At 38.8% G+C, this 15,455-nt stretch overlaps 1 protein-coding gene across 2 annotated transcripts in view; it reads right to left on the minus strand.

Moving 5' to 3' along the window:
- The window catches only part of Prkdc (protein kinase, DNA-activated, catalytic subunit), a 170,450-nt gene that overhangs the window by 81,383 nt on the left and 73,612 nt on the right, over positions 1-15,455 (minus strand). For both annotated transcript variants that reach the window (XM_090338803.1, XM_090338802.1), the window contains exons 40-45: positions 14,907-15,034; positions 10,408-10,615; positions 9,245-9,423; positions 6,427-6,595; positions 6,110-6,175; positions 4,299-4,371 (exon numbers count right to left, since the gene is read on the minus strand). In XM_090338803.1, the coding sequence (XP_090194929.1) occupies positions 4,299-4,371; positions 6,110-6,175; positions 6,427-6,595; positions 9,245-9,423; positions 10,408-10,615; positions 14,907-15,034 (823 nt within the window). The remainder of the gene's footprint in view (positions 1-4,298; positions 4,372-6,109; positions 6,176-6,426; positions 6,596-9,244; positions 9,424-10,407; positions 10,616-14,906; positions 15,035-15,455) is intronic.

Below are 15,455 nucleotides of genomic sequence, written 5' to 3' on the forward strand. Positions count from 1 at the left end.
GCAAGATTGCAGTTTTTTTTATTGTAATTAATAGAAGGGATACATTATATTCACCAGATAGAAGGTGCATTACTTCACAAATATTGATACCCTTTCTCATGACATGGTTCCCATTTCCCTGCCCCCTCCCTCCCCCCCCCCCCCGCTCATCTTGATTTCCCCCCTTCCCTATCCAATTTCAAATAACCAATGAAGCACATATAAAATATATCAGAAAACAAGGTGAAATATTGTAACACTATGAGATAACCAAGGGATAGCAAAAGAGATGAGAGATAACATAGTACATTAAGGACAACAAAGATTGCAGTTTTTCAGGCTAGTCTGGTTGACATGCAGTCTATCCAAAAAAAGAAAATAAGAAAAAAAAAAAAAGCTAGGTGCCAGTGGTTAACTTATATAATCTACCAATTCTGGAGGCTAAAATCTGAGGATTACAGATCACAGTTCAAAGCCAGTTTGGGCAGAAAAGTACTAGAGACTCTTGCTTCCAATTAACTGCCCAAAACATAGAAGTAGAGCTATTATGCAAGTAGAATGCCAGCTTTGAGTGTAAAATTGCCCAGGCCTGAGTTCAAGCCCTAGTACTGGCACACAAAAAAAGCCCCACAAGGGGCTAGGAGTGTAGACTAGTGATAAGGTGCTCACCTAGCATGTACAAAGCCCTGGATCAATTCCCTGGAACAATATACACAGAAAAAGCCAGAAGTGGCACTGTGGCTCAATGGCAGAATGCTAGCCTTGAGCAAAAACTGTCCAAGGACCGTGGCCAGGCCCTGAGTTCAAGCCTTAGGACTGGCAAAAAAAATAAATAAATAAGCAAACAAATAAATAAATAATAAAAAACTTACACAGAAAACTGAAAGAGAAAATATTTAATTAAAACAGGTAGAAGGTATAATCCAAAGGTTCATATGGAACAACAAAAAACCTAGAATAGCCAAAACAATTCTAGGCAAAAAGAGCAATGCAGGTGGTATTACAATACCAGACTTCAAACTCTACTATAGAGACATAATAACAAAAACTGCATGGTACTGACACAAAAACAGACCAGAAGATCAGTGGAACAGAATAGAAGACCCAGAAATAGAACCACATACCTATAGGCAACTTGTATTTGACAAAGGAGCCAAAGATATACAGTGGAACGCACACAGCCTTTCAATTACTGGTGTTGACAAAACTGGGCAGCCACATGCAGAAAACTAAAAATTGACCCTAGCCTTTGGCCATGCACAAGCATTAACTCAAAGTGGATCAAAGACCTCAATGTCAGACCGGAAACCTTGAAACTGATACATGATAGAGTAGGAGAGTCACTGGAACTTATAGGCACAAGCAAAAACATCCTGACCAGAATCCCAGGGTCAAAACAGATTGGAGAGAGACTCAACAAATGGGACAACCTAAAAATAAAGTTTCTGCACAGATAAAAGCATAGCTACTAAAGTAGAAAGATAGCCAACCAACTAGGAAAAGAAACTACCAGTAATATATCAGACAATTGGTTAATATCCAGTATCTATAGGGAACTCAAGAAACTAATCCCTCCCAACCCAACAAACCAATCACTAAATGGGCAAGGGAACTAAAAAGAAGAGGTTAAAATGGCAGAAAAGCATATGAGAAAATGTTCATCATCCATGGTCATAAAGAAAATGCAAATAAAAACAACTCTAAGATACCACCTTACCCCAATTAGAATGACCAATATTCTGAACTCAGACAACGACAAATGCTGGTGGGAGAAAGAGGAACCCTACTGCACTGATGGTGGGAATGTAAACTAGTTCAGCCATTCTGGAAGGCAGTTTGGAGGTTTCTTAAAGAACTGAAAATACACCTTTCCTACCATCTCGCCATACACTAGTCCTGGGCATCTACCCTGAACATCACAAGCCAGGATATGATAAGGACACCTGCTCAGCTATGTTCACCTCTGCACTATTCACAATAGTCAAGTGATGGAAACAACCCAGACACCCTACTGCAGATGAATGGATACAAATATATATATATATATACACACATACATACACACACACACACACACACAGCCAACAGACATAAAATAATGGCATTCGCTGGGAAGTGGATGAAGTTAGAGCAAATCATGTTGAGTGAGATAAGTCAAGACCAAAGGTACAAAAGGCACATGGTCTTCTCCATATGTGGATATTAGATTCAAACAGTACAAGAGCAATGACTCAATAATTGGGTACCCAATGCTATGGACATGGTCTTGGAGATATAAACATAACTACATAGATATAAAAATCTATGATAGGCTACTCTATAGACAATGTTTTATCACATTCATTAATATGTACCTATGACATACAAACCCTCAGCTTAATTTTAATTATGTTCTAAAATCTATGTGCCAGTGATTGTATATATATTCCCTTCTTGAATGCTTGTTTGTTAAACATGACATTTGAAATACGATGTAAAAATCAATGTTAATAAACTCTTTAATAAAAAAAAAAATTAAAACAAGGCTAGGAATTTGGTCTAGTGGTAGAGTGCTTGCCTAGCATGCATGAAGGCCCAGGTTCCATTCCTCAGTACCACATACACACAAAAAAAGCTAGAAGTGGTGCTACAGCCCAAGTGGTAGAGCACTAGCTTTGAGAAGCTCAAGGACAGTGCTCGGGCCCTGAGTTCAAGCCCCAGAACCAGCAATAATAATAATAATAATAATAATAATAATAATAATAATAATAATTAAAACAAGCCAGGCGTGGTGGCTCACACCTATAAACCTAGCTACTCAGGAGGGTGAGATCTGAGGATCTTAGTTCAAATCCAGCCCAGGAACTAAAGAACGTGAGACTCTTATCTCCAATTAATTACTAAAAAACCAGAAGTGGCACTGTGGCTCAAGGGGGTAGGGTGGTAGCCTTGAGCTCAAGAGCTCAGGGACAGTGCCCAGGCCCAGAGTTCAAGCCCTTGGACTTGCCATTTTTTTTTTTTTTGCAAGTCATGGGAACTGAACTCAGGGCCTGAGCACTATCCTTGGACTTTTTCAAGGCTAGAACTCTACCACTTGAATCACAGAACCAGTTCCAGCTTTTTGCTATGTATGTGGTACTAAGAAATCGAACCCAGGTCTTCGTGCATGCTGGGCAAGAACTTTTACCACTAGGCTAAATTCCTGCCCTCCCAATTTTTTTAAAATATAATAAATAAAAATTAAAACAAGGAGTATGTGGAAGGACAGAGAGTTAACTAACAACAAGGAGACCGGGGAGAGTTTCCTTCACAGGTTGGCTTTAGATTAAATGTGCTGAAGGAAGCTTACATCCAGACCTGAGAGTCAGAGGGACCAACAACACAAATGCCCAAGACCAAAGCAAACCCTGAACCCTTCAGGCATAACTAAGCCCAAGTGAAGAGCCCAAGTGAAGAGGGCAGAAAGTGGAGCAGCAGGGACAGCCCTATGGCAGCTAAAACACTTCTAAACAGAACAGTTTCCAAGATAAGAATGTCAGGAAGACTCATACTCTACAATGTAGCTCCCTGAATGTATACAGATAAAAAATACCAACATGTAAAAACAAGCATTAAACTAGATTTGCTTCAGACAACCCTCCCAAGAGAACTTCTTATTTATTTATTTATTTTTGACTGGTCCCAAGGTTTGAACTCAGGGTCTGAGCACTCTCCTTGGGCTTTCTCAAGGTCAGAGCTCTACCACTTGGGCCACCATACATTACAGCTTTTTCTACACATATGGTACCAAGAAATTGAACCCAGGTCTTTGTGCATACTAGGCAAGCACTCTATCACTAGGCCAATCTCCTGGCTGATAACTTATTAAATTATTAATTATTTTAATACCTATTAAATAATAGGCTTATTTTATTAATTTTAATATTTTAATAATGGTTATTAAATAATTGTTTTAATAATTATTAAATTATTTTTTAATTATTTTTCTTTCAAATTGTAATTCTAGCAGTCACTTGAAAATAATATATACATTTGTGGGGGGGAGTGGGAGGCAGTCCTGGGGCTTGAACTCAAGGTCTGAGCACTGTCCTTGGGCTTTCCTCAAGGTTAGCATTCTACCACGTGAGCCCCTACACCATTTCCAGTTTTTTCAATGTATGTGGTACCAAGGAATTGACCCGAGGTCTTCGTGCATGCTAGGCAAGCACTCTATCACTAGGCCAAACACCTGGCACTGAAAATAATATATTTTTAAAAACTCAATTTCAGTGTTTAAAATGTATTGTTTATACAAATACCAACTATTAGAAACTGTCTAATCATTTAAAAAAATGTCCTACCTGAACCACCATTTGCTGCCTCCCTGGCTTCTTTTCTAATTTCAAAATACTTTTTCTTTCTTTCCATCGGAACCTATTAAAAAAAAATAGCACCATTTCAAATATTTCAGTCATACTTTTTTTTACAGCAATCTAGTTTAAAAAAACATTATTATTGTTGTTATTACTATTAGTATTATCAATCAAACCCAATGTCTCATACAGGCTAGGCAAATATTCCACCTCTGCTCTGTATCCCCAAATTCTTTTTTTTTTTTTTTTGCCAGTCCTGGGGCTTGAACTCAGGGCCTGGGCACTGTTGTTGGGCTTTTTCAAGGTTAGTGCTCTTCTACTTGAGCCACAGCACCACTTCTGGATTTTTCTGTGTAAGTGGTATGGAGGAATTGAACCCAGGGCTTCTTGCATGACAGGCAAGCACTCTATCATGTTCTGAGCCCCCAAATTCGCTAAATTTTACATAAACATTTTACAAAATTTAAAAGCATTTTAAAACATTTATTTAAAAAAAATATGTAGAGCCGGGAGAGCTGTGGCTCAAGTGGCAGAGTGCTAGCCTTGAGCAAAAAGTGTCCAGAGAGTAACCAAGCCCCGAGTTCAAGCCCCAGGACTGGCACACACGCACACACACACACTCACGCACACACACACACAAAATGTAGTGTGTGTGTGTCCCCGTATCCTCCTTATACAAACTCCAGTAGAACCCAAAAGCAGTATTTGGCTTTAGTAGAACTTACTGAACATAGTGTGTGCTAAGCTTCTGCAGTCATAGACCTCTCTCCGTTCCTCAGTTACCAATAGTTTTTACTTGACCTTTGAGCCTCAGTTTCCTCATAGCTATGAGATAAACATCGTATGCTTGCTATATGTTACATCTACCTTACAGTGTATAAAATAACATACAGTGAGTATCTACCTATATGCTTACATAAACTGGTACTATTTGACTCTGGGGGTTTTCAACAAATACACTGAAAAGAAATCTTATTCTTGCTCCCAAAGGGCATAAGGTAAGCAGCAATAAGTCACATTCACTGAAGAACTGAGACAGTCGAGGCCAACAGCTGGGTAGGGTATATACAGTCTGTACTATGTGTGGCTGGTGTTCTACCCCATCTTCCCATTTCAAATGAGACATAAAGGCAAAGCTAGGGCTGGCACCCTATGTGAGCAAGGCCAATACCTCATCGTCTGTCCTAGGGCCTAGACAACTCTCCAGATACTCCCGTTACTTCTCCATCATCCTGCCAGGTCATAGAAGCAGTGCCACAAGGCCAGAATTTCTGTCTATATGAAACTGAATTTCTCTGGCTAGAGAAATTTACTTAAAAACTGGCATATGAAATATGTCCAAAAAGCTACTTTTGTTGGTACTCTTAACTTCACATTGTAGTTGCTTAAGATGATAACTCAATGAAATTGCCTATTTTTGTAGTTGAAAGCAAACTTCAATACTTTACTATGTGAAGTTGTTTCTTTTCTCTTTTTTCCCTTATGGTTTATCTCACATTGTTACTGTATTTAACTTTGGTACCTGGTATATTGTATATATATTTATTTGTTTATTTGAAATAGGGAAGGGAAAGGGAAAAACAAGATGTTTGGCAGGGATAGGATGACTAAAACATGAGAAGTGTTATCAATGTTCAAGAAGTAATGTACCCACTACCTGACAAATATAACTGTAACCCCTCTATACTATACTCAGATAACAAAATACAATAAAACTTTATATTGCTCATTCTGCTTTTCCTCTATGAGCAATTGTTAAGCTACTTTAACTCAAAAACAAAAGTAACAATTTCACTCACCTCAACTTCTATAGGAAATGTATAACAGCGCTTCAAGTCTATCAGATTTTCAAAAATAAGCAAGTTCTGTGAATAAAAAATAATCACATAAAAATGTGCAAAATAGATCCTTATTACTAATCATTTTACAGAATTGTTTTTCATATTAAATCACTGAAAAAGCACTTCAGATTTAAAATGCATCTACACACAGCTAAAAGCTTCAAACTTTTATAAACTTTATTAGAAAATAGAAATTATGACGAAATTAATTTAAAAAATTTAAGTTTTAAAATCTTGCAATGACAACCACAGTGAACACCTCTGGAGAGGTCTACCTTTTCTGGTCTTTCACTAAACAGAAAACCTTGATAAAATTTCAATTCATTGAAGACACAGCAGATAATAGAAATGGCACAGTTGTATGCAGCACAATGGTAAAGTCTTCTCCTTTCCAGCAATTGGCTCTCTCCTGCCATATTCTCTGTAAATGTATCATGGCACAACCTGAAAAGTAGATTTAGTGGGAGAAAATAAGAAAGGGGGAACATGCACAACTGTAGACATATTATGTATGCCTTCTTTATATAGTATAGTCAGTGAGGCAGATACATGATCCACAAAACCAGAAATATTTATTATCTGGCTCTATCCATAAAGTAGTCTCCAGCAATGCTAATAAAGACTAGGTGCCACTGAGAATTTTAGGAAGCGGGATGAAACAAGCAGAGTCATGCTTTACAGCAGTGGGGACAGCAAGAAGAGACCAGCTAGGACCAGGGAAAGTAACTTTAAAGATGACTGCAATCAGCCAACAGTTTGGCCAGGTGGTAAAAGTGCTTGCCTAGCATACACGGAGACCAGGGTTCAATTCCTGGGTACCACATAGAAAAAGCCAGATATGTGCTATGGCTCAAATGGTAGAATGCTAGCCTTCAGAAAGCCCAAGGACAGTGCTCAGGCCATGAGTTCAAGCACCAGGGCTGGCAGAAAGAAAAAAAAAAATTTCAATTGCTTAAAATTATACCACATGTAAAATGAGGCCACAGAAGGAAAACAGAAGCAAGGGCATTGGTTTCAGGAACAATGAAGAGAAAACATTTAGAAGATCTAATGATAAACAAAGGTGTTGTTCATGAAGGTTGGAGAAATATAGATGAAGCAAAAATGAATGACTTTCAAATCTTGCTTATGCAAATGAGTGATGGATGGTAAAAATCCATTCTTCACTGAGAAGGTAAGGTATGGCTTGGGCTGAGAGGAGAATAGAAAGTGTGCCTACAGCTAAACAATGAGAAACAGCACAATCTGTCTTACTTGGATTAACTTCATTAGAAGACAAATTTACTTAATTTTTGTATGTGTGTGTGGGGGGGTCATAGGGCTTGAACTTGGCCTGGGAGTTGTCCCTGAGCCCTTCATCTCAAGGATATCACCCTATCCCTGGGCCTGGGTGCTATCCCAGAGCTCTCAAGGCTACCACCCCACCCTTGAGCTAAGCCCCACTTCCTGTTTTCTAGAGGTTAATTGGAGAGTCTCAGGTCCTTTTGTGCTGGGGCTGGCTATGTACCTTTATCCTCAGATCTCAGCCTCCTGCGTAGCCAGGATTACAGGCGTGAGCCATGAACAGCCCCTCCCCTCCCCCCCCTCCTGCACCGGCTTTTTCTTACAGGTGTGAGCCAACACACCCAGTTAAGACAAATGTATTTAAGAAAAAAGTATTGGGGAGGGAATGTAGCCTAGCGGTAGAGTATTTGCCTAGCATGCATGAAGCCCTAGGTTTGATTCCTCTGTACCACATACTAAGAAAACAAAAAACAACTCGGAAGTGACACTGTGGCTCAAGTAGCAGAGTACTAGCCTTGAGCAAAAGTGTCCAAGGACAGTGCCCTGACCCTGAGTTCAAGCCCTAGGACTGGGGGGGTGGGGGGAAGAAAGAAAGAAAAAAGTATTTATTGTCCGGGAGTTTGGCCTAGTGGTTAAAGTGCTTGCCTAGCATGCATGAACACCCGGGTTCGATTCCTCGGTAACACATACATAGAAAAAAGCCGGAAGTGGTGCTGAGGCTCAAGTGGTAGAGCTCTAGCCTTGAGAAAGTCCAAGGACAGTGCTCAGGCCCTGAGCTCAAGCCCAGGACTGGCAAAAAAAAAAAAAAAAGTATTTATTATTTTGTTTTATATAATGCCTCTTAAAATATTTAAATGTTTAATTTGAATGTTTAAATTTCAAATAGTCATTTAAAAAAATCACTTCTCACTGTAAATCACACTTAAAAATATAATGATAGATAGGCACCAGTGGTTGACACTGTAATCCTAGCTACTCAGGAGGCTGAGATTTGAGGATTATGGTTCTAAGTCAGCCTAGGCAGGAAAGTCCAGAAGTAGAACTGGCTCAAATGGTAGTGCTCAAGCCTTGAGAAGAACAAGCTAAGCAAGAGCATGAGGCCCTGGGCTCAAGCCCGAAGGGGGAAGGGGAGAAGAATCAAAAACAAGAAAGAGGGAAAAAAAAAAAAGAACACTGAAAGAATTGAAAGGATTTCTTTGTTTTTTGCTTTTAATAGCGAAGCTAGAACCCAGAGCCTTGAACTTATTAGGTAACTGCTCCACAATGTATCTACAGAGTATTCTAAGGTTATTTTCCCCCCAGTAAGAGACTGAAACTCATTTTATTCTTCACAAAATGAGTATGACAAGCCAGGCACAGTGACTCATGCCTGTAATCCTAGCTATTCAGGAGGTTGAGATCTGAAGATTGAAGCTGAGAGCCAGCCTGGACACTAAAGAACTTGAGACTCTAATCTCCAATTAACCACTAGAATACCAGAAGTGGAGCTGTGCGTCAAGCTGAAGAGCTCAGGGACAACATCCAGCCCTGGGGTAGGTTGGTAGCCTTGAGCTAAAGAACTCAGGGACAGGGACCAGGCCCAGAGTCCAAGCCCCATAACAACAACTACAAAAAAAGAGTATGACATAAAATATCTATTATCCAATAATGCACAAAAGTTGATCTAAATAGCTTGTAGTTTTATGTTATGGAAAACTATAAAAAATAAGCATTTAAGTGGAACATTCATTTGTATTATATACTTGCCAAAAGCATATGCAACAAAAGTATTAAAAAATCAAACAGAGTCCAAAATAAGTAAATTCTTACTTAATAAGTGTCTTTGTAAGTTCATTTCCTTCTGTAATAGAGGAGCCGTGGAAAACTTGATTAATTATAGATTCCTTAGAGTGAACATCATCTTTTGGAAGACGAGAATACATCACATCTATTATCTTATAATAGCCCATCTTCTTGGTTATTTGAGCATCAAATGTAGATTCGTTTAGCTTAGAAAACGTTAACAAGTAATTAGCTTTGGTCTTATCAAATATAAAAAATACCTTATTCAAAATATCAAATTTAATACTAGCTTAACAAACATGTTAAGTGACTTCACAAAGAGTATGTCCTGCTGTTTGTGGTTTCCATTCTAAGATATAGCATTGAGGTGAAACACAAAATATCACACAATGTTCAACAGTGAGCCTATGATATACAGTATTTAATGTCTTCTGGAAGGCATGTTTAGAACAAGTAAGAAATCTAATGTACTGAAATTTCAACTTCACAACTGTTTTGAAGTTTGCATTAATAATGTACCATCTAAAATCTATGTTACCTCTAAAAGTAACCCATAGGAACAAATGATGTCTCCATTAAAACTATCCAAAAGATGTCCTAGTTCCTGGAATCTGTGGAGTTAACTTCTTTGTGTAACAAATTAAAAAAAAAACCCACTCAGAGACAAATTTAAGTTAAAGACCCAGAGATGAGAAGGTAATTGTGGATAGTGTGGGGGAGCACTAAATGAAGCCACATGCAAACTTAGGAGAGAATATAAAGAGAAACCCAACAGATAGGAAAACCAAATGTGTCAAGGCAGAGACTGAAGTGACATCAGCACAGGCTCAAGAATGTCAAGCCCACTTGAGGCTGTATTGGACAAGTAAAGACTTTTCCACAGCAGCCTCCAAAAGAAGCGTGGCCTACCAAAACTGTAAATGATTCAGTGCAACTCATTTCTGGCCCACCATTAAGAAAATCCATTTATGTTATTCTAAGCCATCATGCTAGCAAATGGTAAAGCAGCCACAGTGAACCAATGCAGTGAACTGGCATAGATCCATCAGCAGTGAACCGCAGACCGTTAGCTCAGAGGAAACACTCCTTGGCTGAGCACACAGCAGTCTCTAATGACCCCTGACATTCTCATAAGTAGTTTAGTACCATATACTACATATATATTCATAGTTTATATATATATATAATACCTTTGTAAACCTGGACTTCAACACATCAACCGCATCCACCACAATTTTGCTAAAGAATTCTCTCAGAGCATCCAGACTACAGTGCCACAACAGGGTAAGGAGGGAACGATCTACAAATGCTTGGCGAGTGACACTTGAAAGTAGGTCATCCTTCCGGAACATTCTATACACGCTTTCCAGAAGGCCTAATTGTGTGACACCAGAACTCCTAAAAAAAACAGAGATGTAATAATATGGCTATTCATGATTCGAACAAATATTTTAGCTCAAGTAGTAGAGAGCCTGTCTAGCAAGCATAAGACCCTAATTTTAATTCTCACTACAGCCAAAAAGAAAACCAACACAAAACAAAAACTTGTACTTTAGTGCTTCTCAGTTTTTTGTCTAGGAATAAGTAAACTAAAAATTGAAAAAATAAATAGCTCTTATTCAAATAGTATTAAAGTTAGATATATATGGAATCCTAAGAGGTACACATGCTTTATGGTGTTTCATTCATTCTGAGAAATCTATTTTTTTTTTCCTGATCCTGAGGCTTGAACTCAGGGACTAGGCACTGTTTTTGAGCCTCTTTGTGCTAAACACTAGCACTCTACCACTTGAGCCACAGCACCACTTCTGGCTTTTTCTGAGTAGTTTATCTGAGATAAGAGTCTCCAGGGGCTGGGAGCATGGCCTGGTGATAAGAGTGCTCACCTAGCATGCACAAATCCCTAGGTTCAATTCCCGGTACCACATATACAGAAAAAACTGAAAGTGGTGCTGTGGTTCAAGTGGCAGACCACTAGCCTTGAAAAGCCCCAAGGACAGTCCTCAGGCCCTGAGTTCAAGCCCAACGACTAGCCAAAGAAAAAGAATATTTTCAAGCATGATTGCCCATACCTGTAATTTCAGCACTCAGAAGGTTGAGGCAAGAGGATCAGCCTGTCACTATTTTTTTTTTGGGGGGGGGGGTCATGGGGCTTGTTCTCAGCCTGGGTGCTGACCCTAAGCTCTTCAGCTCAAGGCCACTGTCCTACCCTTGAGCCAAGCCCCACTTCCCATTTTCTAGTGGCTAACTGGAGACAAGAGTTTCAGGTCCTTTTGTGCCCAGGCTGGCTTTGAACCTTTATCCTCAGATCTCAGCCTCCTGAATAGCTAGGATTACAGGCATGAGCCATCTCACCCTGTAATTATTTTTTTTTAGATAATGAAAGACTGAATCCAAACTCTATCAATTGATTCTTATTCAAAATACCCACATCCCCACATAAAGAATTATATACTTGTGTAAATAAAAAGATGCTGATGCAGAGTGATAGGTAGGAAACAGCAAATGGAGGGGAAAAAAAAGATGGAGCCAGAGAAGAGGAATGGGGAAGGGTACAGATAGACAGATGCAAAATGCTTGTCATGGCAGTTCATTAAACACTTGTGACTCTGGAGTTGGGTAATTATTTTATATATTAAAAAAGATAACAGTAACTAAAGAAATAATTCTAAAATTTGAAAAATTAAAGAAGCACTCCTATTATATCATAAGAATTAGCTTTATATATACAGAGTATATATTCTAAGTCAATTACTACTAAAATAAACTTTTTTAATTTCATTTAGCTGTGAATATCTTTCTTTTTTTCCCCAGTCCTATGGCTTAAAACTCAGAGTCTGGGCACTGTCCTTGAGCCACTTTGTGCTCAAGGCTAGTGCACAGTGCCACGTGCAGCTTTTTCTGAGTTTATTGTAGAACAGTCTCAGATTTTCCTGCCCAGGCTGGCTTGCAACTGCAATCCTCAGATCTCAGGCTCCTGCGTAGCTAGGATAACAGTTATGAACCAATGATTGCCAGCTCAGTTGCCAATATTCTTATTATTAGTAATGTTATTTTTGAATATATTTATGTAACTAAATAAACAGCAATTATGTAACTACAGTGTTATTGAAAATAACATGTCAGAACAAAAGTGTCTCCAGGGTAACGAAATTAAATTAGGAAAATAAGTTATACTTTAAAGGAAAAAGCAAGAGAAACAAAAAAAGATGAAAAGAAGTTCAAATCTCATACATGGAAGAAAGCAATGAGAATGAAATAGAATATGAACCAATATTTCCTAGTAATAAGCCTTTCTTTTTTCTTTCTTTTTTTTTTTTTTTTTTGGCCAGTTGCAGGGCTTGAATTCAGGGCCTCAGCACTGTCCTTGCACTTTTCTCAAGGCTAGAGCTCTACCTTTGAGTCACAGCAGCATTTCCAGCTTTTTTGTATGTATGTGGTGCCAAGGAATCGAACCCAGGTCTTCGTGCATGCTAGGCAAGCACTCTACCACTAGGTCAAACTCCTGGTCCTTTTTCTTTTTTAAATTTTATTTTATTGTTGGGGTGATGTACAGAGGGGTTACAGTTACATTCATCAGGTAGTGGATATATTACTTCTTGCCCCTTCCCTCTTTTTCTTTTTGTCTTAATACAGTAGCTCCAACTTCCAGTATCATGCTGAATGTTAACAGAAAGGACATACAGCCTGGTCCTCAACCTCAGAATGAAGGCATTCCATTGTTCACTCTGAAATCTTTCTTTATTATGTAAAAACCTATGTCAGTTTTGTCATCAATGAGTACTAGATTTTTGTTTAGGTGAAAATATAACAGTGGTACTCACTGAACACTATACTGAAAATGAACTATCAACTTCTGAGTGGGAAGGGAAGAACTGGGAGAGAACCAGGAAAAGAGTGATACTGTTCAGAAAGAAATGTACTCATTACTTGATTTATGCAACTGTAATCACCTTTATAGTGATAGTTAAACTTTTTAAAGGGGGTTTATTAAAACACATTTAATTTTCTTCTAAGTGGTGCTAGAGTTTGAACTCAAGGTATTTTGTTTGCTAGGCAAGCAGGTTTAGCATCCCTAGGATAAATCTCAATTTGTGTGTGTATGTGTATGTGTGTGCATGTGTATTGTACTTGCAAGGGCTTAAACTCAGAGCCTAGGTTCTCTCCCTAGCTTATTCACCTTCAATTCTGCCTGTGTGCTGGACAGTTGAAGAAATAAGAGTCTCATAGACTTTCCTGCCCAAACTGGCCTTGAACCATTATCCTCAGATATTAGTATCTTGAGTAGCCAGGATTTACTGGCATGAACCACAGGCCCCTGGCTTAGCACATAATCTTTTATTTACATATACTGGATTTGGCTGGTTAATGTATATCTAAAGAGTTTTATGAATGTAGATTCATGAGGGATACTGGCCTGTTGTTTTCTTGTGGTGTCCTCAATAGAAAAAAGTACTTTTTGTATTTTGTTTCTTGGAAGTACTAGATCTGACTTCTGAAACTACTATTGAACCATACCACTAGCCTTTTATGCTCTTGTTATGTTTTATATAGGCTCTTAAGCTTTTGCCTAGTACTAAACCTCAGACACCCCAGTCCTCCTATCTCTGCCTCCTGTATAGCTAGGATCACAGATGTGCATTTGTTAACTTTTTTTTTTTTTGTCCAGCATGTCTTCACACTATGATCTGTATATCTCCAAGAAAGAAATAGCATTTGTAAGCAATAGAGAAAAATTTTTGAGATGAAATAACAAGACAACAGACATCTGCTTTTAAAGCACAATAACAACAGCAAAAGAAAAGAAATCGAGTGGGACAAAGTTGGGAAAATGCTGGTTTTTTTCCCCCCATCTGCAGTCTCACTTATACTCATCATTAAGCTTCAAGAATGTTTGAAGCTAGGTGCCGGTGGCTCATGCCTGTAATCCTAGCTACTCAGGAGGCTGAAATCTGACAATCACAGTTCAAAGTTAGCCTGGGCATGAAAGTCTGTGAAATTCTTATCTCCAGTTAAACATCAGAAATTCAGAAGTGGCCCTGTTGTTCAAGTAGGAGAGCACTAGCCTTGAGCAGAAGAGCTCAGGGATAGTACCCAGGACCAAACTTCAAGCCCCATGATGAGGGATTGAGGGATGGAGGGAGGGATGGAGGGATGAAGGAAGGGAGGGGGGGGGAAAGGGAGGGGAAAGGGAAGGAGGAAGGAAGGAGGGAGGGAAGGAAGGAGGGAGGGAGGGAGAAAGGGAGGGAGGGAGGAAGGGGAGAAGGAAGGAAGGAAGGAAGGAAGAAAGGAAGGAAGGAAGGAAGGAAGGAAGGAAGGAAGGAAGGAAGGAAGGAAGGAAGGGAGGGAATGAGTTTGGCCTAATGGTAGAGTGCTTGCCTAGCACGCATGAAGACTTGGGTTCGATTCCTCAGTACCACATACATAGCAAAAAGCCGGAAGTGGTGTTGAGGCTTAAGTGGTAGAGCTCTAGCCTTGAGAAAGTCCAAGGACAGTGAGTGCTCAGGCCCTGAGCCCAAGCCCAGGACTGGCAAAAAAAAAAAAAAAAAAAAAAGCTGTTTTGAAGAAAAAAATACTAAGAATTTACTACAACTGCCTCTCAACTTTCCTTTAGATCTTCAAGATAATCCTCCCCAGATCTAATGTATGTCCTGTCTTTCTTCTGGGAATCCAGACTACAAAGACTTACCTCCCAACAATCTTTTTAAAAGTGGTCTGAAATAATTCTTCCATGACATGATGCTGTTCCCGACAAAGAATTTCTGTCATCAATTGCAACAATATCGGACTTTGAGATAATTCCAATGCATCTAAAAACTTTAGAGAGAGAGAGAAAAGAGGTACATCAATCAACAAATATTTGTTTGGTTCTATTTTTATTTGGCTTTCTTTTATTTACTTTTTAATAACATCTTTGGCAGGTATTGGATTTCAAATGCCTTGCACTTGCCAGGCCAGTGTTCTACACTAGAACCATGCCCATAGCAGTTCGGTTTTAACAGTTCTAATTTTACATGCAATTTTAAACAATTACAAGCAATTTTTAATAGCTCTAGATTCATATGTAATTTTAAAATGCTATTATTTATATCATTCTTGCATCAATAGTGAATAGAGAGCTTATAATGTTCTTTACTATTTGAGTCTGGGTTCTTTCTCTGTTTTGCAAATATGTTCCCTCTAGAATTCCATGACTAAGTGCTTTCCTTGTCAGGAAGGGTTATGTCCTATTGTCTCC

The sequence above is a fragment of the Megascapheus bottae genome, chromosome 9 (genome assembly GCF_031878675.1).
Source record: "Megascapheus bottae isolate mThoBot1 chromosome 9, mThoBot2.hap1, whole genome shotgun sequence".
NCBI lineage: Eukaryota > Metazoa > Chordata > Mammalia > Rodentia > Geomyidae > Megascapheus > Megascapheus bottae.